At 38.8% G+C, this 21,006-nt stretch overlaps 1 protein-coding gene across 1 annotated transcript in view; it reads left to right on the top strand.

The window, feature by feature from the left end:
• MGAM2 (maltase-glucoamylase 2 (putative)) overlaps positions 1 to 21,006 on the top strand; it is a gene marked incomplete at both ends in the record, with an annotated part of 100,603 nt that overhangs the window by 11,673 nt on the left and 67,924 nt on the right. Inside the window, 12 exons of the mRNA XM_079152664.1 lie at positions 548 to 671; positions 777 to 886; positions 1,227 to 1,381; positions 2,185 to 2,356; positions 5,068 to 5,167; positions 5,943 to 6,055; positions 7,413 to 7,538; positions 10,001 to 10,132; positions 10,226 to 10,324; positions 11,952 to 12,065; positions 12,992 to 13,076; positions 15,791 to 15,908. Of these exons, the coding sequence (XP_079008790.1) occupies positions 548 to 671; positions 777 to 886; positions 1,227 to 1,381; positions 2,185 to 2,356; positions 5,068 to 5,167; positions 5,943 to 6,055; positions 7,413 to 7,538; positions 10,001 to 10,132; positions 10,226 to 10,324; positions 11,952 to 12,065; positions 12,992 to 13,076; positions 15,791 to 15,908 (1,448 nt within the window). The remainder of the gene's footprint in view (positions 1 to 547; positions 672 to 776; positions 887 to 1,226; positions 1,382 to 2,184; positions 2,357 to 5,067; positions 5,168 to 5,942; positions 6,056 to 7,412; positions 7,539 to 10,000; positions 10,133 to 10,225; positions 10,325 to 11,951; positions 12,066 to 12,991; positions 13,077 to 15,790; positions 15,909 to 21,006) is intronic.

The following is a 21,006-nucleotide window of genomic DNA, read 5'->3' as shown; positions in this document are numbered from 1 at the left end:
CCCTTGATCTTCCTGTACTTATGTTCTTACTCAGTGTTCTTGGTGCAATATATTTGTAGGTTTTCTGTATATCTATCATGCGTTGCTGCTTTCTCTGCCTGGAATACCGCTCTGCTGTTCATCTGTCTAAGACCTTCTGGTGTTGTAGGAATAGATTTACCTTTTTACTATCTATAAGCCCTTTTTGCCCTACCCTCAGCCTACTACCATTCTGTACCATGGCCAGGGTGTGAGTTTGCTCAGCTTCTAAGCAAATTCTATTGGAGCATTTAGCTCATCAGTCAGTAATTGCTATTTTAATTGTCTTGAGTTAATGCTAGACTGTTAAGTTTTCTGAAGGCACAAACTGTATCTTATTTCTCTCTTAAGAGTTTCTTGTCTGGGAGATAATAAATCAATATTGGATAACTGAATGAATGAAGAATAAATAAGTAAAGGAATGTAATTATGATCTTACATTCTCCTTGGAATAAGGAGTGTCATAAATGAATAGACAAATACTACTCTCTTTCTTTCATTTTTTATAATGCCAGCTGTGTTATTACAGGACACTTGCAGAAGGCAATATAAGTGCTGCTGGAATTCTGTGGCAGAGACCAAAGTCCCTAGGTGCTTCTTCCCCAGAAACTGGGGCTATGAAGTCAGCAGGGGCCAAACAAATACAAGCACAGGTAAGCGCTGCCCTGATGTGGCCCCAGGGCACAACTCTTTGTGGCCCAGATAGCTGCAAAATGAAAGCTAAAATTCTCCCTCTTGATCTTTGCCTTCCACCCTAGGGTTCACTGCCCAGTTGAGAAAGTTGCCGTCCCCATCTCTGTTTGGAAGTGATGTCGCCAACGCCCTCCTCACAGCTGAATTTCAGACGTCCAGTCGTTTTCATTTTAAGGTCAGTTTAAGGTCGTTTTAAGGTCGTTGTTACCACTGAACACATGCCTGAAGAAAGCAGAACCCCACCCAGGTCCACAGTCACCACACGACATGCAAGGCGCAGAGGCAGAAGACGCCTCAGTTTCTCTCTGCAGCAATCTTTGCCGGGGGTGTGCAGGCTGCATTTTATTTGACAGGGAATGCGTTATGGCAGTGATTTGTTTTTACAAACTAGGAACCAGAGAGTCAAGAGTTAAAGGCTAATTCTTGTGGAGAGCTGTTGGAGAGGTGATAACTTTGATAATTCTACAAGGAAGTGGTGTTATCTGGAACTGTCCCTTCTGTTTTTCTTCTGACAGATCACTGATTTCAATGAGATCCGCTATGAAGTCCCCTCTGAAAACATCAATTTGCTTAATGGCACTGCCGATATCTCCAGTTTGAGCTACCTCGTAGAGGTCACTGACAAACCCTTTAGCATCAGAATAATGAGGAAGAGCAATGGAAGAGTCTTGTAAGCTTTTCAATAGTGTCCCCATATCAATCATTTTGACATAGTAAGATGAGTGGGGCCTGGAAATATGCTTGAACTTCAAAGAACTGAAAAATTATTTACTATAACTTATTAAGAATGGAAATCTGTCATGATCATAGAGTAAAGAATACTAAAACACAATGTAGTAGTTTGCTGAATTACATGATATATAAATATATGTATATGCTTATGGTTCACTTGCATTTATGAAATAGGGAATTTTATTATTTTGGATTATCATTCATACTGGAACTTAAACTTCATCATTTATCATTCCAAAGCATTATTTCCTGTGAATCTCATCATCAAGCCCACATTTTAAGGATACATCACAAGCTATACTAGAGAATATTTAAGAACTAATGTCAGAAAAATTGTATTCAAATTCTTGCATTGGAAAGGCAGTCATCCTTCTGATGGAAGGCTGCAAATCCCATCAGCATCTATTTCCTTGTCCATAAAAAGATCAAAATGTCCTCTTTTGCTAGGGGCAATGAGATCATATTTATAAAGCATCCAGAATTGCATGTGTAATGCAGTAGGTGCACAGAAATGTCAGGTCACATTTCTTCTCTTTGCCCAGTCATTTGACCTGAGCCCCTGGTGCTCATTGCTATGTTCCACGAGACTCAGTCAGTGTACAGGTGCCTGGGAGAGGCCTTCAAGGTGGCGTGGAAGTTGATAATACTTAAAGCAACTGCTCTCTGAGCACACGTGGAAAGGAGCAAAGCTTCTGGGCAGAGATAAGAGAGAGAGTCAGCGAGTCTCTGTCTCCGGCCTAGGTTGGACACCAGCATTGGGCCCCTCCAGTTTGCCCAGCAGTTCCTGCAGCTGTCTTTCCGACTACCCAGCACCAATGTGTTTGGACTGGGGGAGCACGTGCACCAACGGTACCGCCACGACATGTCCTGGAAGACCTGGCCCATCTTCACCAGGGACGCCGCCCCCACTGCGGTGAGGTCCCCTTCCACCTGGTCATTGCTCAGTCAGGGATGTTCTTCTTCTTTCCCCAAAAGTAGCCTCCAGAGACAGCTATATCTTGTCTTGCTCAAGTTAGATGTGTTTGAGTTGAGGACTATCTGTTCTTGATGTTGTAAAGACACTATTAGAAGTAGAGCAATTAAAATCTTACTTTTAGTGGAAAACACAATTTAATGTTGGTATCAGAGCTCACCATATATGGAAAAATACCTTTGCCACTGCCTAGTTTTAAAAATTAAATATCTAAAGAGCTTCAGCAGGAGCCATTCTTAGTAGAACCTTGTGAAGGAAAAATGTCTCTCTTAACAGCCTCTGTATTGCTAGTGAAGGTGTGTTCCAGAGACAGTGGTGTTAGCATTACCTTTCAGGTTGTTAGAAATGTAGTGTTTCAGGCCATAAAGACCATGAGACCCACTGAATCTGAATCTGCATGTTAATAAGTTCCCTGGAGAATCACGTACACAGTGAATTGGGAGAAGCCTGTTCTAGAACAACGTCTCTCAACTTACCTGGAGTAGGGGCTAGTTTCTTTTTCTTTTAATCCAACATGTTAATGTTGTTAATCCAACATGGGCAACACATTGGTAAAATGTAATTGAAAAGCATTTTTGGAAAATGAAAAAACTATCCAAAAATATAAAAATTACAAATTGAGCAGACATAAAATTACTCTTAAGTTGCTGTAAAAGATTCAAAACACTAGTTCTGCAATTTTTTTTTTTTTTTTTTTTTTTTTTTTTTGTATTTATATCATTGCTGACTGAGAGCAAAGGGTTGGGCAAGGTGACAGTGCGTGGCAATACTGAGTAGCTCTGGTGTGGGGAGCTAGTCTCGAAGTCTCCCTTGTGCTGATGGTGGCTGTCAGATCTGGGCAAGAGCTGCGTGCAGCTGGAAGTATGGCACAGGGTGCAGGGCTGGTGGTTTGCAATTCGTAGTTGCAGGAGGTGAACAAAGCAAATAACTCACTAACTTGCAGAACATCTACTCGAACCTCGTGCAATGGAAGGAACACTCTTGCTGGACTGAACAGAGGGAAAAGCAGTGGTCGACACATCCACTCAAATGTTTGATCAAGTATGCTGACACACTGAGGGTTGCACCAACTGACTTTCCACAGCTGAGTCAGTCTTCTTTCCTCCTTTCTTTCTTTTCTTTCTTTCTTCTGTCCTGGAGATTGTATCCAGGAGTGCTTAACCACTGAGCCACATTCCCAGGGCTTTTTATTTTGAGACAGGATTTTGTTGAGTTGCTTAGGGCTTTGCTGAATTGCAGAGGCTGGCCTCGAATTCATGATCCTTCTGCTTTAGCCTCCTAGGTTGCCAGAATTACAGGCATGTCCCTCCATGCCTGGCTGAAATTCTTAAATTATATAGTTACAGATTAAATTAAATGTGTCCTTGCCTGCACACATTTCCTCCCTCCCTCGTGACCTCCCTCTGTCCCTGTTTTTCTTTCTCCTCTCTCCCTTTCTCTCCTTTCCTTCCCTCCTTCTGGCTTTCCTCCCTCCTTCCAGCCTCTCTACCTCTCTTTTTCCTTTCTTTTTTCTTCTGTTTTTCCCCCTTAATTCTTCTCATCCCTTTCTTGCTTCAAAATTTTAAAAAAATGCAATCTGTATTCTATCCAAGTGTCGATGCCTTCCTGGCTGCAATTTTCAATCCAGTCTCTGGAGTCCTATCGAGCTTCTCTATTTTGCAAATCATACTGATTTTCTTTCTTTTTCTCTTTTTACCATTATCAGTACTATTGCCTTATACCAGGGGCTAAGATTTGTGACACTATCACACAAAGAATGTCTGCAAAACTTTTATGCATATTATGATCTCAACATTGTTCCCTTTATAGCACAGTTCTGCACATACACATTCTCTCTTTTTAAATTATTTTTTATTTGTTCTAATTTGTTGTACATGGCAGTAGAATGCATTTTATCATCAGCGCTCATCACAACTCTCTCTGACAGATTCAGTATCTCTGTCTCTTTAAAAAAATTTTTGTAACTACTTAAGAATTACACATTAATTTTAGAAAGATTAAAAAGTAGTTGGGCATTACAAAGAAATTCATAGCTGCTCATAACACCATTACTTCCTGTTAAATTTGGTATAGGTTATAGCAAAATTTTTCCAATTATCAAAAACTTGGTTGAGGTATTATTTATATACCATAAAATGACCTGTTTAAAGTACAAGTTATTGATTTTTACCACATTACTGACTTGGGTGACCATTGTAATCCAGTTTTAGAACATTTCCATTACCCAGGTAGGTCCTTTTAAAGTCAATCCAAATTCATATCCTAGTATCCACACCAGCCGCAAGCCATCCCTAATCTACTGCCTACAGATTTAATTTTTCTAGACATTTTATGTAGACAAAATCCTGCACCATAAGGTCTTTTGTGTCTGTTTCACTTAGCGTGACATTTTTGAGAAGTATTTTTTTGTAGCACGTGTCAGGGCTTCCTTTCTTACTGTTGATGAATGATCCGAATTGTCTGGGACTACCCTGTTCTGTTTTTCCATTTCTCAGTTGACGATGCCCTCGCAACAGCTTTTTGGTACAATACCATTCTGTATTAAGTGTTGACCAAGCACAGATCTGGCATGGTTTCTGGTTTTATTTTAGGGCGAATACTCATTTTGAACACGTAAAGCTATTACTTCTTTCTTCCTTTCTTGCTGACAGGGCATGAGTAACCTGTATGGAGCACACACATTCTTCTTGTGCCTTGAAGACACCAGTGGTTCCTCTTTTGGAGTTTTTCTGATGAACAGTAACGCCATGGGTAGGAAGCATCTTTCCCTATTCCATGGGTGGGAGTAGGTCTTAGGACGCTGCTTTTATAAGAAAGACTGTTGAGATCATGTTTGACAGAGACATGTTGAGCTTAATGGTATTTCTATTGAAACTGAAACTTGAAAGTATATTAATCTGTCTACAAATCCCGCTCATGCTTAAAGCCCTTTTCATTGAAAACTGCTTTGGGCATCTCCCTTATGGAATGTTTCCCTTAATATTCTATAGATAAGAGGAATCAATGAGACACATATTCTAAGAATACTTGCGGATTCCGACATGTGCAGTGCTGTCTGTCTGTAGGCAACAGGTTGCATTTGAAGGGCTGCTCCTAATAGCTTGCCCATAACTCACCCATAATCTTTCTCCTCTGGCTTCTGGATTAATGGTACATTAACAGGCATTTTAATTTATTTTTACATTTTTAATTGTAGTCAAACTTACCCGATACGGTTTTTAAAACTTTCCTTAAGCAAAGCCACTCACAAAACCTGGAAGTTTGCATTTTTATATGGCCAAATTAACACAGAATTTATTTTCCCTTCTCCCTTCTCTTAAACAAAACTTAATTCTTCCTTGCTATCTTACTAGCTTGATAAATTAATAAACTTCAACAATCCTCTAGTAAAATGACATATGTGATCTTTATTCCTTTGAGAATGAGAGTGAGATTGTTTTGGACGGCTTAGCTATTCATGCTCCAGAGAAAAGCATATATATACTCAGCCATAAGATTCTAATAACTCTCGCTTTCACTCTCTCAGAGGTTGCCCTTCAACCTGCCCCGGCCCTCACTTACCGCACGATCGGGGGCATTCTCGACTTCTACGTGTTCCTGGGAAACACTCCAGAGCAAGTGGTCCAGGAGTACCTGGAGGTACGACTTGGTGTTCATTGCTATGGCCTGATACACTCATTTAGATTATTAAGAGGAAAATAAGGGTTATTAGTAGACAAGATGGATTGTAAGTGCTGGGGTTGCTAGTCTTTCATTGCTTGTTTGTTTATTTTGATGATACTCTTTAGATGCTTTCTGCATGCTAAAAGGGTACTGTGCTAGGCTTGAGAAATGCAAAAATAAGTCAGCATCCTGGGTTCAAGGCACTCATTGTCTATCCAGGTATGATCCATCAATCACTCTGAGACCAAAGGACACAAGTCAGTGAAGTCCGTGCCTTCCACAAATAAAAACTCAGTGAAAAGTAATTATGTGAAAGAAACTTTGTTAGCTATTCATATGTGATTCAAACTATAGGATAGGAAGGAACTGTAGATACTTTCCAGATGGAAAAACTCAGACATGGAAAGATGAAGTGATTTGCTCAGGATGGCTCATAAAAAAAATGAAATTATGGTTCCAGATGAATTTATAATCAAATAAAAGAATATGATATGTACAGTCTGAAATAATTATAATCAGAAGTCCCTCATAATAAATTCTGTCAATGAGGTGCAAATAAACTGCATAGGTATTCAAAGGCATGAGAGAAAGCCCACTTATATTAGAGGGCAGGGACTCTCAGGGAACAATGTGAAACAGGTTAATATATTTTCAAGTTTCAGTTTCAATAGAAGTATTGTTAAGTTCAGCATGCTTCTGTTAAACAGCAATCTCAGCATGAAGTCTTTCCTATAAAAGCAACATCCTAAGACCTACTCTTTCCCACAGAGGAGAGAAAGATGCTTCCTACCTGTGATGTTACTGTTCTCAGTGTTGGTTGGAGCAACTTGGAAAACTTGTATTTTAATCACATTTCAGTATTTCTTCATCTGTCTTGTCTTCATCTCATCAATCCTTATTCTTTACCATAGCACACAACACTACCTGACATTACACCTGACATTTGTTTCCTTTAGCTCTGTGAGGGCAGAAACTCTGCTTGCTTTGTGACGTTATGTCCTTGGTGCTCACTCTAGCCCCTACCACATTGTAAACACTGATGAAATACTTATGGATGGAAGCACTATTAATTGCTTTCCTTCCAAGATGATATCATTAGTCAAGCATTTTCTGAAAATCCTATCATTTTCTCATGTCGAAATGGTACTTCAGTGAAGAAAGATAGGAGCTGTGGAATTTTGCAGATTTAGCCTAGGAGATTACTCTTGGCTCTGACATTTTTAGATCTGAGGACTTTAGAGGAAATGAAAGGGAGCTAATGCATCCAGTGTTGGACTTGGTACTACAAAATGTTTATTGTAAAGCTTAGATATGACTTTACTTCTCTTTCTAGCTTATTGGACGACCTTTCTTGCCTTCCTACTGGAGTCTTGGGTTCCAGCTTAGTCGCAGGGATTATGGTGGCATTGATGGGTTGAAAAAGGTGGTAGAAAGAACTCGTGGAGCTGGGATCCCATATGTAAGTTGGCGCATCTCTTATCATGTATTTGACCCCATTTTCATTATTTGCATTGAATTTAGCCTATTAGGAAAATTATACAATGATGATTGATAGAGAGGCAGACACACTGTCAGAAATTTGCAAGCTGAATTGCCCATCTAAGCATGAAAAATGCAGTTTACGGATACATATCTTTGAATTGTATCCATATATAACTTTGAATTGTATCCTCACCTCTCCATAGCTCCGTGCAGTGTTGGGCTAGTTAATTAACATCTCTGAGTTTTATTTTTCTACTTTTATGAAATGAGAATTTAAGACTTATTATGGTGGACTGGAAGCAATGAACACCTTGTATAATGTGTGTAACAATCTAGCCCAGAGGGTGAATTCCATCAAAACTATCTGCTATTTTATGAGAGAAAGCAATACCTGAAGTGACCTGGTCAACCAGAGCAGAGGATTATCATGATTTACACTAAATTGAGCTCCTCCTAGTGTAAACTTCTTCCAGATTCAGTCAACTCTATTTTGAAGCTCTATGGTTACAAAGTATTTATGATGTCTACTGTTCACCGATAAATCAAAAATAATTTTAAGTATTTGATAAGCTCTTCTGGGAGATGCATAACATGTGGTTAGTGAAGTTATTGAAAGAACTTATTTTGGCTGACTCTTTGGAACTTGAGTGCTAGCTACTGAAGGAAGCATGTGTGGGTGGAAGTGACTTTGCCCTGATGTCAGGATTCTTCAGTTCCTTTTCAGAGCAGCAGTGAGGACTCTGAGAAATCGGATGCTCACCATATTGTTTGGCACTGAGGGGAAATGGATTTATATTTCATTTTATTCCTCCCATATGTGCTATCAGAAAACACCCAATTCCAGGAAAAATCAGACTCAATTTTGCCACGCCTACATTGTTTTATGGCTTCACGTTCATGATTAGTCTTCATTTATCACTGCTTTATAGATGAGGAAATGGAGGCACTGTATGGTTAATAACTTTTCTAGACTTGCAACAAGTAGTTAAGCAGCAAACCAGTGTGCAAATATAATTCTTTTGACTCTACCAATGCTGTTGTTTGCTATCTCTCCTTCTGCCTCTTATGGAAAGGGCTTTTTTGAGATGTTACCAGTTCAGGAACAAATGAACTTTTTTTTTTAACTGGGAACACCTCTCTGTGGCTGTGGGGGACCCCTGGGTCCTAAATGGTTGTCCAGTATCAGAATAGGTGATACCACATTGGGCAACAGGCCACTAGCTGGAGCCTCCTAATGCACAATCCCATGGAAAACACATAGAAGACTGTCATATGTCAATGAGGTAAGTGACAGATTTTGGGGAATAGAACATCTGGAGTTAAGGGGCCTATCACCAAAAAGCCCCATTGGCCCTCCACCTACCTAATCAAATGATTTTGGGAAACATTACTTAACCCCTTCACAGTTCAGTCTTCTCACCAAGAATAACACCTGCCCCTCATAGATCAGTGTGCAAACCCAAGAACATGTGTGAGAACTTGGTTAGTTAAAACTCTATCCCTTTTGTTTTTTGTATTTTTTAATCATTACTTCAGCAGTTTTGTAGTGCAAAAGAGTATTTTCTCCTCTAATGATTTATTCCGGCTTGACATTTGAGGTCTAAGGTAGTATGGTTATAACATTCCCCATAGGTTCATTCAAACAAACATTTCAAGAGTGCCTGTGATATGTCAGGCAATCAAGCTCACAAGTTACAGAGCTCAACAAGGTGCAGTTTCTACTCTTGAGTTTCTTCCAATGCCTTATGACATACCTCTATCAGGATGAGAAAATAAAGTTGGAACCTAAAAGCAGCTGCATCTTTCTGGAAGGGCATATTTACTCCTAGGAGATAGCCAAACCCTGTAAGTTCCAGTGTTACTAAGGAATATGACTTTGTTACTGTCTAGGAGTGCTGAGTTCATTGTCTCCATTCAGCAAAGAATTGAAGAACATAGAATTGAAGGACATAAAGGTAGCAAGCAGGAAGTAGGTTTATTGCAAAAGTGACAGACATGGACTTCTCTGGAGAGAAAGGGCCCCAGAACTGGGAATCTGGTGGGGGAGTTTTGACCTGTTCTTTTTATAATCTCTGGAATTTTCTCCTTTCCTTATCTCCTCCCCTGTCCATGTGATCCTTGTTGTTAGGGACTGGTACCCTCTCTGTCCACAAGTCTGTTTTAGTCTTTCTATCGGGTCCCCTGCTTAGGAGCACAAGTACAGAAATGTTTGTCTGATTGGGTCCCCAGCTTGTGTCCACAAGCACTTTTGTCAAGCAGGAAGTTGACCTCATCAGAAGACTCTCTCCACGCTCCTTCGTTTAGCCCTGTCTTGGCCTGGCTGCCTAAGCCCTTCTACATCTCCCTCAGATTCTATTCTTGTGGTTACCCAGAGCTGAAATCCTTTCCATCAGCTTGGTGGTATTCCCTAGGTTCTAACTGGCCAGAGTTACCTTTCAGGATGTCCAGTATGCTGATATAGACTACATGGATGGAATGAAGGATTTCACTATTGATGGACGGGGTTACCCTGATCTCCCAGATTTTGTCAAGGAGTTACATGACAATGGCCAGAAATATATAATTATAACGGTATGTCCAACATTTACCTTGTTGCCTTGTTTTTTCTTTCAAAATACAAAGGAAATTTATAAAAATAATATTTGTATCCTATTTCTTCATTAGAATCCTGGTATCCTCAAAGATTATGACTATGAAACATATAAAAATGGAAGATTAAAGAGAGTATGGATCTTGGAGAACAATGACTTTGCTGTTGGGGAGGTAATTTCTGAAGAAAGAGTAAATCACAGTCATTTTTTGGAAGCTAGTATTTTGGTAATGGGTGAACGTCCAGCTACAATATTGCTATTCTTTTGATGTCTTTATAGGTTTCTTTTGTTACTATTTTAAACCAATACATGTACTAATAAAAAGATTAAAATTCTGAAAGACTTAAAAAGATAACTTAAGCTAGCCCCTGATCCATGATTACCACTGATAACTGAGGAGCAATGTATCATTAGAAAAAAAAAAAAAAATTCAGTTACTTGAAGTTCTCCTGCCTCCAATTTCTGCCTCTTTCCCAAGATAGTAAATTCAATTATAACAATAGATCTATAGGTTAATGTGGAATCTATCTCCTGTAATTTATACCAAGCTTCTAGATAAAGCCCAGGTTTAATTCTAAGATGGCAGTTGCAGGCATTAGAATAGATTGACTACCCAGGAGGCTATTTTAAGGATAGTTGACTTTCCAAGAGTACGTACTTTAAGTCAAATCACATCACATAGGCTGCCTTTATCCAGGGGTCAATTCTATGTGATTGGATTATGTGAGTTATTAAAGCTAGAACTCTGGAAAGTTCATATGAATGCAGTTCCTATTTCTTCTGAGTAGTTGACTTTGCAAAACTGTCTTCTCAGAGTCATTGGTGGCCCCCTCTTCACTCTGCTCACTAAATTCATTTCATTGACCAATAAATGTCATGCGTTGGCTGAGGCAGTGGTGGTAGAAGTGGGTAGAGGCGGCTGTCCATGCTCTTGTTTAGAATGGAGCTCACTTGGCCTGGTCTCCACTCAAGGCTTCTGTTGGTTGTTGCTCGGCCAAACCACTTGTTTTCTGGAGTCCATAATTACCTGAAATTATTACTTGGCTCCCATCACCTGCAACAAAGGACCAAGAGCTCAATCCAGTGAAAGCAGAAATTTCTACCATCCATCTCGCGTTTGAAGAATTCTTTGCATTTTAATATATATTCATTTTGTGGCCTTGGTGTAAAGTGTCCCTAATTGCCAACATATAAATCTATCGGGAAAATCAGCAAGAATGTTGCAAAAGAGTTTGTATCCTATTAATTCAGAATGTTCAGTAATTTGGCTATGGTTACATCTTTGTGCCATCCATGGAAAACATTTAAAACTGCTGTCAAATAGATGTAGATAAAACAGAGGTAAGATTAGGAATATTTGGCAGGAGTAAGAGGCATAAACTTTCCTCAACCATTTATAAAATATTGGTTATATGTACAAATCAGCATGTTATTTATAACACAATTATTCACAACAGGTTTAATATAACTTTAGCAATACATCAAATGTACTCAACCATTCTCTTTTAAGTTGATATAGTTAGACTTTCCAGCATTTTAAGTGGTTTATCTGTAGTTAGCCTGACATAATGAAATTTTACTTGCTTTTTCATAGAAAAGGACATGATGGATTTTCATTTAATTGGTCATTTTTCCTTTACTTTTTATTTCCTCTGGCAACTTGCATACATTTGTCTGTTTAATATGCATTGGGAGAAATAACAAATTTTGATTCTAAAATTAAGGCAATGTGGGTTTTCTAGTAAAAGAAATAGTTGAACCAACAAATGAATTGTCTGTCCTCCTCCTTTGATCTCTAGGGATACCCTGGACCAACTGTCTTTCCTGATTTCAGCAATCCAGTGTGTAAGGAGTGGTGGATAGAGGAGTTCACTGAATTTCATGAGCGTCTGGACTTTGATGGAGTATGGATTGTAAGTTATTATTTTGGACCTGACTTTCCTTTGGAAACTGACATACCAAAGTTTCAGATGAATTTCCGTCCTGATCTGTACTTGACATACTACTTGCTTGACATACTACTGTGCTTTTACTTGATGCTGATCTCATGTATAGTAAACCAGACTCCTAAGAACTCTGTGTCCTTATTTCGAATTAGCCACTCTCTGGTTACCTCATTTGGGTAAAACCGTGTTTTCTTATGGCCTTGCCTTTTTCCTCCCTTTGCTATCTTTTCAGCTTAAAAAAGACCATTTTATCAAAAGTTGGGATTGATTTCTATTATTTGCAGCAATGGTCCCAAAAAATTAATCACTAGAACATAATTTAATGAGGTCCTGTGTTTTTTACTGGAGAAAAGTGGGAAAATTTCTTTGAAATTTGAAAACATCTTGTATGTTAGTGGTATTAGATTTTGCTTATTTTTAATTCATTTCAAAGAAATGGACTTGAGTTCAATTATATTCTTTCATTATTCCTCACACAACACAGTGGAATAAAAAAAAACAGGGAAAATTATAATTACAGAATAAAAATAATTACCCTATTTTTATTCTTTAAGTATACTGAAACCTAATACCAAAAGTGAAATCTTCACAATTTATAGGGCCAGGGACAGCCTTTGAAATCACATTTCTTAATCAATAGTTTGAAATAAGCTAATAAAAAGCTAAATATAGCCAATGTCATTTAGAACTGGACTGTACCCTAGAGTTGACCTAATCCAGTGACTTAATTTTATAAATGATGAAACAGGCCAAGAAAAGTTGGGGAGATTATTCAAAATCCAAAAACTAGATCATAGAAAACCCCAGATATCCTGACTTCTTGTTCTGTATCTCCTAATAGCTAATTATACATCAGTAACATTGTCCATTTTGTGTGTTTTGTGTCTTTGAAGGAAATGGATGAAGTAACTAGCTTTCTCCAAGGTTCTGATCATAGGTGTGAATCAAACAACCTGAACTTTCCACCTTTCACTCCTGGTAAGTGTCCACCTGTTTGCAAAAGCTGCAGACACAAACTGTGCTTAAGGCAGCCTCAGTCATACTCGGTGTGGCCAAAGCGGCTCCCTTCCCAGTCAGTGATCTCCAGACACCCAGCCACTCTTCCACTTGTGTCTTGATGGCATCACCATGTCTCCAGTTACCTTTCCACTGCCACGATCCAAGGGCAACAGGTGGTGAAAAGTGTTGTCCCAGCCTGGTCCTCCCGCCATCCTTCTACCCCAGAGTTCTGGATTCTTCTGTTTCATTCACAGCCTACAAAGTTTCCATTTTGGACTTGGTGAGGGTTTCAGAATTCTCCAAGGTACAAACTACTTTACACTGAAGTAAAACTGTAATTTTGTAAACGTTTCCCTTCCCCTGCTTTCTTTCCTCCTTTCTTCTCCCTTCCTTCCTTTGTCTCTTCTTTCCTTTCTCCACCCTCCCCCCACCATTAGCAATAGTTTAAGGCATCACTGATTCCTTAAAGATTCTATTTCTTCATCACATTTCCTTCACCAAAGTCTTCTGCCATGATATTCTTTTGAAAGAACACGTGTGTGTGTGTGTGTGTGTGTGTGTGTGTGTGTGCACGCGCGCACACACCTGGGTTTTGGGGTGGGGGTGAGCAGTATAGAATAGACTATGCTTGGAAACAAAGAAATCCCATTATCTCCATGCATTAGCCAATAATTATATTGTACTCTAGTGAGGATGGATGGCTTGATCCAAGTGGCGATTCAGAGAGCTAGTTTCTTCCATTGTCTGTTTTTCTTATCTCAGAAGTCTTTGTTTCCAGATTCTTGGGTAAAGAGTAGAAAGGTGGGCCTGGAAATGGGGTCTACCCAACTTGTCCACATTTCTTTTCCAGAATCTGGTCTCAGCCTCAGCTTAACTTTAAGGGGAGGTATTACCTTCAAGTACAATCTCCTTATGTTCCTGGAAGAGAACGCTTGCTGAATGGGCATCTGGATGGCCTCTGCCAATTTATCTTGCTTTGTCCACCCTACATACACACACTGTTGTTATGGTTTGGATCTGAAATGACCACCCCCCCCAAATCATATGTTGAGTGCAGAGTCCCTGATGCAGCAAGTTTCAGAGGTGGAGCTTCTAGTTGATAATTGGATCATGTGGGCTCTGGCATCAATATATTAATCCATTTAATCCACCAAATGGATTAATCCATTGAGATCTTCATGAACTAGTGGGAAGTGGGACCTAGTTGAGGGAAGTGGATCACTGAGGGCACGTCGTGGAGGGCCTTGTCTTCCCTTCTTCTCTCTCCTCCGGGCTGCTATGAGCTGACAAGCTTCCCTTTACCACACTCTTCTGCCATGATATTCTGCTATACCTCAGGTCCAAGTAGTGAAATCATCCCACCATGGATGCAAACCTAGGAAACCATGGGCCAGAATAAATCTTCCCTCCTCTGAGTTGTTCTTGCCAGGTATTCTGGTCACAGTGCTGGACCCCCTGAGCTGACCAACTCACCTGAGACCAAGGTTTAGCTCCCTCTTTGGTTCCTTTGGTCACTGAAGGAGTAAAGAATTTTTTGGAGGGAGTCTTGACTTCAAACCATTTAGCCTCCTGCAAAATCTACTCTTTGCTTCCCTAACTTATTCTTTTTTCTTTTCTACTCAGTCTGTATTCTCCTCCCTACCCCACTCTGGATCAGCTTATGTTTTTTACCTGACTTCTTAATCTTCTTGGTCAAACCTAATTTTTTTTTTTCTTACTTAAAAATTCAATGCATCACCTTCTGTTTTCTCTGGTAAGCCCTCTCTACCCCTCGGCATTTGGTCTACTCACCTATGATCAGCAGTTTCCCTCAGAGTTGGGCAGGTTCTCACCTGTTCAGGGTTGTATAGTACATATGGACATGACAAAGATACAGATGCAACAACATTTGACCCTGGAAAAATTCTAGTCTCCTTTTTGTAACTAAAGTGGTTATCTCATTTTATAATCCAAGCTGGACAGGAAATATGAATTTTTAAAATATTTTATAATCCAATTTTATATCTGACTCAAAATCTTGTGCTACGTTAGTGGGAAAATCTTAATCTCAGTCATTCCTTGTTCCACCACTTTCTGAAGTTGTACCTCATACTAAGGCCCTATACATGATGAAGACTTCATGGAGGAAGGTAAACATAGCCCTAGATATGGGTCCATAAGGAGAAGAAAGGGAAGAGAGCGATTGCAGGCCATGACACAGTAAGGGCTGACCATTTTCAGCTTGAAAAAGGGAAAATACAGTAACAGGGTTCTTAGAGCCAGGATTTGGCTCTTATTCATGAAACCACTCAAATTTCATATCTCACTTTTTGTTTTGTGACTGGGGCCCTCATATATGTACATTTATACTCAATTCTCCTTGATTAAATCTATGCAGATGAACAGTGTGTGCTATGTATTTAATCTCAGATCAACTGCATGTTGCTCTGAGTAGGTTTTCCATACCTCTGCTCAACACCATCCTTTGTGAGCTCAAGGGAATGCAAATTATTTTTGATGATCTCTGGGGGGTAGTCAGTGTAGGCTCCCAGTAGGAAGTGATACTTAGGATAGAATTTAAAATCTGCACAGGACTTTGTTAGGTGGAAATTGGTGGGAAAGTTATAGCAACCAGCAAGAAAAAGATTGAGTGGATATTTTGTTAAAGTCGATGGATGGAGACTTTGGCTCACTGATGGGTGTTTTCCCCCCAGGCATTCTAGACCACTCACTGTTTGCAAGAACTCTCTGCATGGACACAGAGTTTTACTGGGGCCTTCACTATGATGTCCACAGCTTGTACGGCTACTCCATGGCTAGAGCCACACACTCGTAAGAACTTGGTTTTCTCCCTGATTCCAGATTTGGGGAGAGGGGAGGTGGAGAGTTTCTCTTCTGTTCTATCGGTATATAGTTCAAATTTTTTTTTTTTTTTTTAAATCTAAGCATACAGAAACTGGTCTTGCTGGGTATGTAAGAAGTCCTCTCCTACAAATCTTTGGTTTCTGTACAGGATTAATCTTGATTGGCTTATGGATAAGGCCTTGATTTTAGTCAATAAAAATGCAAGATGCCAAGTAAAGTTTCTGCAGAGCATACTAAACATTATTCCTTGTTTATGTGAAGTTCACATTTACCTGGGTGTCCTACATTGATCTGGGGATGGTACTTTGCGTCCTTTAACTTACCTCGCCAATTCTTGTTCCATTATCCCTCTCAATTCTCTCCTCTTCCTCAAGAGACAGATAGAGACATAAAGACAGACAGACAGACAGACGCACACACACACACACACACACACAATGGCCACTAATACCACCACCACCACTACCATCACCAACGCCACCATCATCACCATCACCACCGCCCATTATGAAAGTCGGTTAAGGAGACAGGCATGTTCTACAGAGCGGTCCATCCTTCACCCACTTTGTCACACAATTTTTTTTTTTAAAATTTATTTTATTGTAAACAAATGGGATACATGTTGTTTTTTTTGTACATGGAATAACAGCATATCATTTGCATAATCATACATTTACATAGGGTAATGATGTTTGATTCATTCTGTTATTTTTTCCTTCCCTCCACCCCTCCCACCCCTCTTTTCCCTCTATACAGTCCCTCCTTCCTCCATTCTTGCCCCTCTCCCACCCCCCATTATGTGTCATCATCCGCTTATCAGTGAGATCATTCCTCCTTTGGTTTTTTCAGATTGGTTTATCTCACTTATCTCACTTAGCATGATATTCTCCAATTTCATCCATATGCCTGCAAATACCATAATTTTATTATTCTTTATAGCTGAATAATATTCCATTGTATATATTGTATATATATATACCACAGTTTCTTTTTTTCTTTCTTTCTTTTTTATTGTAAACAAATGGGATACATGTTGTTTCTCTGTTTGTACATGGCATAAAGGCATACCATTTGTGTAATCATAAATTTATATAGAGTAATGTTGTTTGTTTCATTCTGTTATTTTTTCCCTTCCCCCCACCCTTCCCACCCCTCTTTTCCCTCTATACAGTGCTTCTATCCTCCATTCTTGCCCCCCTCCCTAACCCTGACTCTAACCCTAACACTAACACTTCCCTCCCCCCATTATGAGTCATCATCCACTTATTAGCGATATCATTTGTCCTTTGGCTTTTTTATGGCTTATCTCACTTAGCATGGTATTCTCCAGTTTCATCCATTTGCCTGCAAATGCCATAATTTTATCATTCTTTATGGCTGAGTAATATTCCATTATATATAAACATATATACCACAGTTTCTTTATCCATTCATCAATTGAAGGACATCTAGGTTGGTTCCACAGTCTGGCTATTGTGAATTGAGCAGCTATGAACATTGATGTGGCTGTATCTCTGTAGTATGCTGATTTTAAGTCCTTTGGGTATAGGCCAAGGAGTGGGATAGCTGGGTCAAATGGTGGTTCCATTCCAAGTTTTCTAAGGAATCGCCACACTGCTTTCCAGAGTGGCTGCACTAATTTGCAGACCCACCAGCAAATGTATGAGTGTACCTTTCTCCCCACATCCTCGCCAACACCTGTTGTTGCTCGTATTCTTGATAATTGCCATTCTAATTAGGGTGAGATGGAATCTTAGGGTGGTTTTGATTTGCATTTCTCTTATTACTAGAGATGTTGAACATTTTCCCATATGTTTGTTGATTGCTTGTAGATCTTCTTCTGTGAAGTGTCTATTCATTTCCTTAGCCCATTTGTCGACTGGATTATTTGCATTCTTGGAATAGAGTTTTTTGAGTTCTTTATAGATTCTGGAGATTAGTGCTCTATCTGAAGTATGATTGGCAAAGATATTCTCCCACTCTGTAGGCTCTTTCTTCGCATTGCTGATAGTTTCCTTTGCTGAGAGAAAGCTTTTTAGTTTGAATCTATCCCAGTTATTGATTCTTGCTTTTATTTCTTGTGCTATGGGAGTCCTGTTAAGGAAGTCTGGTCCTAAGCCGACATGTTGAAGATCTGGACCTACTTATTCTTCTATAATCTGCAGGGTCTCTGGTCTGATTCCGAGGTCCTTAATCCATTTTGAGTTTAGTTTCGTGCATGGTGAAAGATATGGGTTTAGTTTCATTCTGTTGCATAAGGATTTCCAATTCTTCCAGCACCATTTGTTGAAAAGGCTATCTTTTCTCCATTGCATATTTTTGGCCCCTTTGTCTAGTATGAGAAAATTGTATTTATTTGGGTTTGTGTCCGTGTCCTCTATTCTGTACCATTGATCTACCTGTCTATTTTGGTACCAATACCATGCCGTTTTTGTCACTATTGCTTTGTAGTAGAGTTGAAGATCTGGTATTGTGATACCCCCTGTTTCACTCATCCTGCTAGGGATTGCTTTAGCTATTCTGGGTTTCTTATTCTTCCAGATGAATTTCATGATTGCTTGCTCTATTTCTGTAAGGTACGTCATTGGGATTTTAATTGGAATTGCATTGACTTTGTATAGCACTTTAGGTAGTATGGCCATTTTGACAACATTAATTCTTCCTATCTAAGAACATGGAAGATCTTTCCATCTTCTAAGGTGTTCTTTAATTTCTTTCTTTAGTGTTCTGTAGTTCTCATTGTAGAGGTCTTTCACCGCTTCTGTGAGATTGATTCCCAAGTATTTTATTTTTTTCGAGGCTATTGTGAATGGGGTAGTTTTCCGAATTTCTCTTTCTGAATTTCATCACTTATGTATAAAAATGCATTGGATTTATGAGCATTGATCTTGTAACCTGCTACTTTACTGAATTCACTTATGAGTCCTAAGAGTTTTCTGGTGGAATTTCCAGGTTCCTCTAAATATATAATCATGTCATCAGTGAACAGGGATAGTTTGAGTTCTTCTTTTCCAATTCGTATCACTTTAATTTCTTTGGTTTGTCTAATTGCTCTGGCTAGAGTCTCAAGAATGATGTTGAATAGAAGTGGTGAAAGAGGGCATCCCTGCCTTGTTCCAGGTTTTAGGGGGAATGCTTTCAGTTTTTCATCATTTAGAATGATATTAGCCATGGGCTTAGCATAAATGGCCTTTACAATGTTAAGGAATGTTCCCACTATCCCTATTTTTTCTAGTGTTTTGAGCATGAAGGGGTGCTGTATTTTATCAAATGCTTTTTCTGCATCTATTGAAATAATCATGTGATTCTTGACTTTAAGTCTATTGATACGCTGAATGACATTTATTGATTTCCTGATGTTGAACCAACCTTGCATCCCTGGGATGAAACCCACTTGATCATGGTGCATATCTTTTTAATATGTTTTTGTATGCGTTTTGCTAAAATTTTGTTGAGAAATTTTGCGTCGATGTTCATTAAGGATATTGGTCTGAAATTTTCTTTCCTTGATGAGTCTCTGTCTGGTTTAGGTATCAGTGTGATACTGGCTTCACAGAATGAGTTTGGGAGGGTTCCCTCCTCTTCTATTTTATGGAATACTTTGAGAAGTATTGGAATGAGCTCTTCTTTAAAGGTTTTGTAGGACTCAGCTGAGAACCCATCTGGTCCCGGACTTTTCTTTGTTGGTAGGCTTTTGATGACTTCTTCTATTTCAGTACTTGAAATTGGTCTATTTATATTGTGTATGTACTCCCAGTTCAGTTTAGGCAATTCATATGTCTCTAGAAACCTGTTGATGTCTTTGAAATTTTCTATTTTGTTGGAGTATAGATTTTCAAAATAGCTTCTAATTATGTTTTCTATTTCAAACCTGTCTGTTGTGATATTATCTTGTTCATTCCGAATTTTAGTGATTTGGGTTTTCTCTCGTCTTTGTTAGTGTGGCTAAAGGTTTATCAATTTTTTTTTATTTTTTCAAAGAACCAGCTATTTATTTTGTCAATTTTTTGTATTGTTTCTTTTGTTTCAATTTCATTGATTTCACCTCTGAGTTTAACTATTTCCTGTCTTCTACTACTTTTGGTGCTGGTTTGTTCTTCTTTTTCTAGGGCTTTGAGCTGTAGTGTCAGGTCGTTTATTTGTTGAGTTTTACTTCTTTTATTAAATGCGCTCCATGAAATAAATTTCCCTCTAAGTACTGCTTTCATAGTGTCCCAGAGATTTTGATATGATGTTTCTTTGTTCTCATTTACCTCTAAGAATTTTTTAATTTCCTTCCTAATATCTTTGGTTATCCATTCATCATATAATAGCATATTATTTAATCTCCAGATGTGGAATAGTTTCTGTGTTTTACTCTTTCATTTATTTCTAACTTCAATCCATTATGATCTGATAGAATGCAAGGTAGTGTCTCTATCTTCTTGTATTTGCTAACATTAGCTTTGAGGCATAATATATGGTCTATTTTAGAGAAGGATCCATGTGCTGCTGAGAAGAAAGTGTATTCGCCTTTGGTTGGATGGTATATTCTATAAATGTCTGTTAAGTCTAAATTATTGATTGTGTTATTGAGATCTATGGTTTCTTTGTTCAATTTTTGTCTGGAAGATCTGTCCAGTGGTGAGAGAGGTGTGTTAAAATCACCTAGTATTAATGTGTTATGGTCTATTTGGTTTCTGAAATTGAGAAGGATTTGTTTGACATACATGGATGAGCCACTGTTTGGGGCATAGATGTTTATGATTGTTATATCTTGCTGATTTATGCTTCCCTTAAGCTGTATGAAATGACCTTCTTTATCCCTTCTGACTAACTTTGGCTTGAAGTCCACATTATCTGAAATGAGGATGGATACTCCAGCTTTTTTGCTGAGTCCATGTGCATGGTATGTTTTTCCCCATCCTTTCACCTTTAGTCTATGGGTATCTTTTTCTATGAGGTGAGTCTCTTGTAGGCAACATATTGTTGGATCTTTCTTTTTAATCCAATCTGCCAGTCTATGTCTTTTGATTGATGAATTCAGGCCATTAGCATTCAGGGTTATTTTTGAGATATGATTTGG

This window comes from Sciurus vulgaris (assembly GCF_902686455.1).
Source record: "Sciurus vulgaris genome assembly, chromosome: 8".
NCBI classification, from domain to species: domain Eukaryota; kingdom Metazoa; phylum Chordata; class Mammalia; order Rodentia; family Sciuridae; genus Sciurus; species Sciurus vulgaris.
Note: the sequence above shows the minus strand (reverse complement) of the source record. Positions and strands in the feature narration are given on the sequence as shown.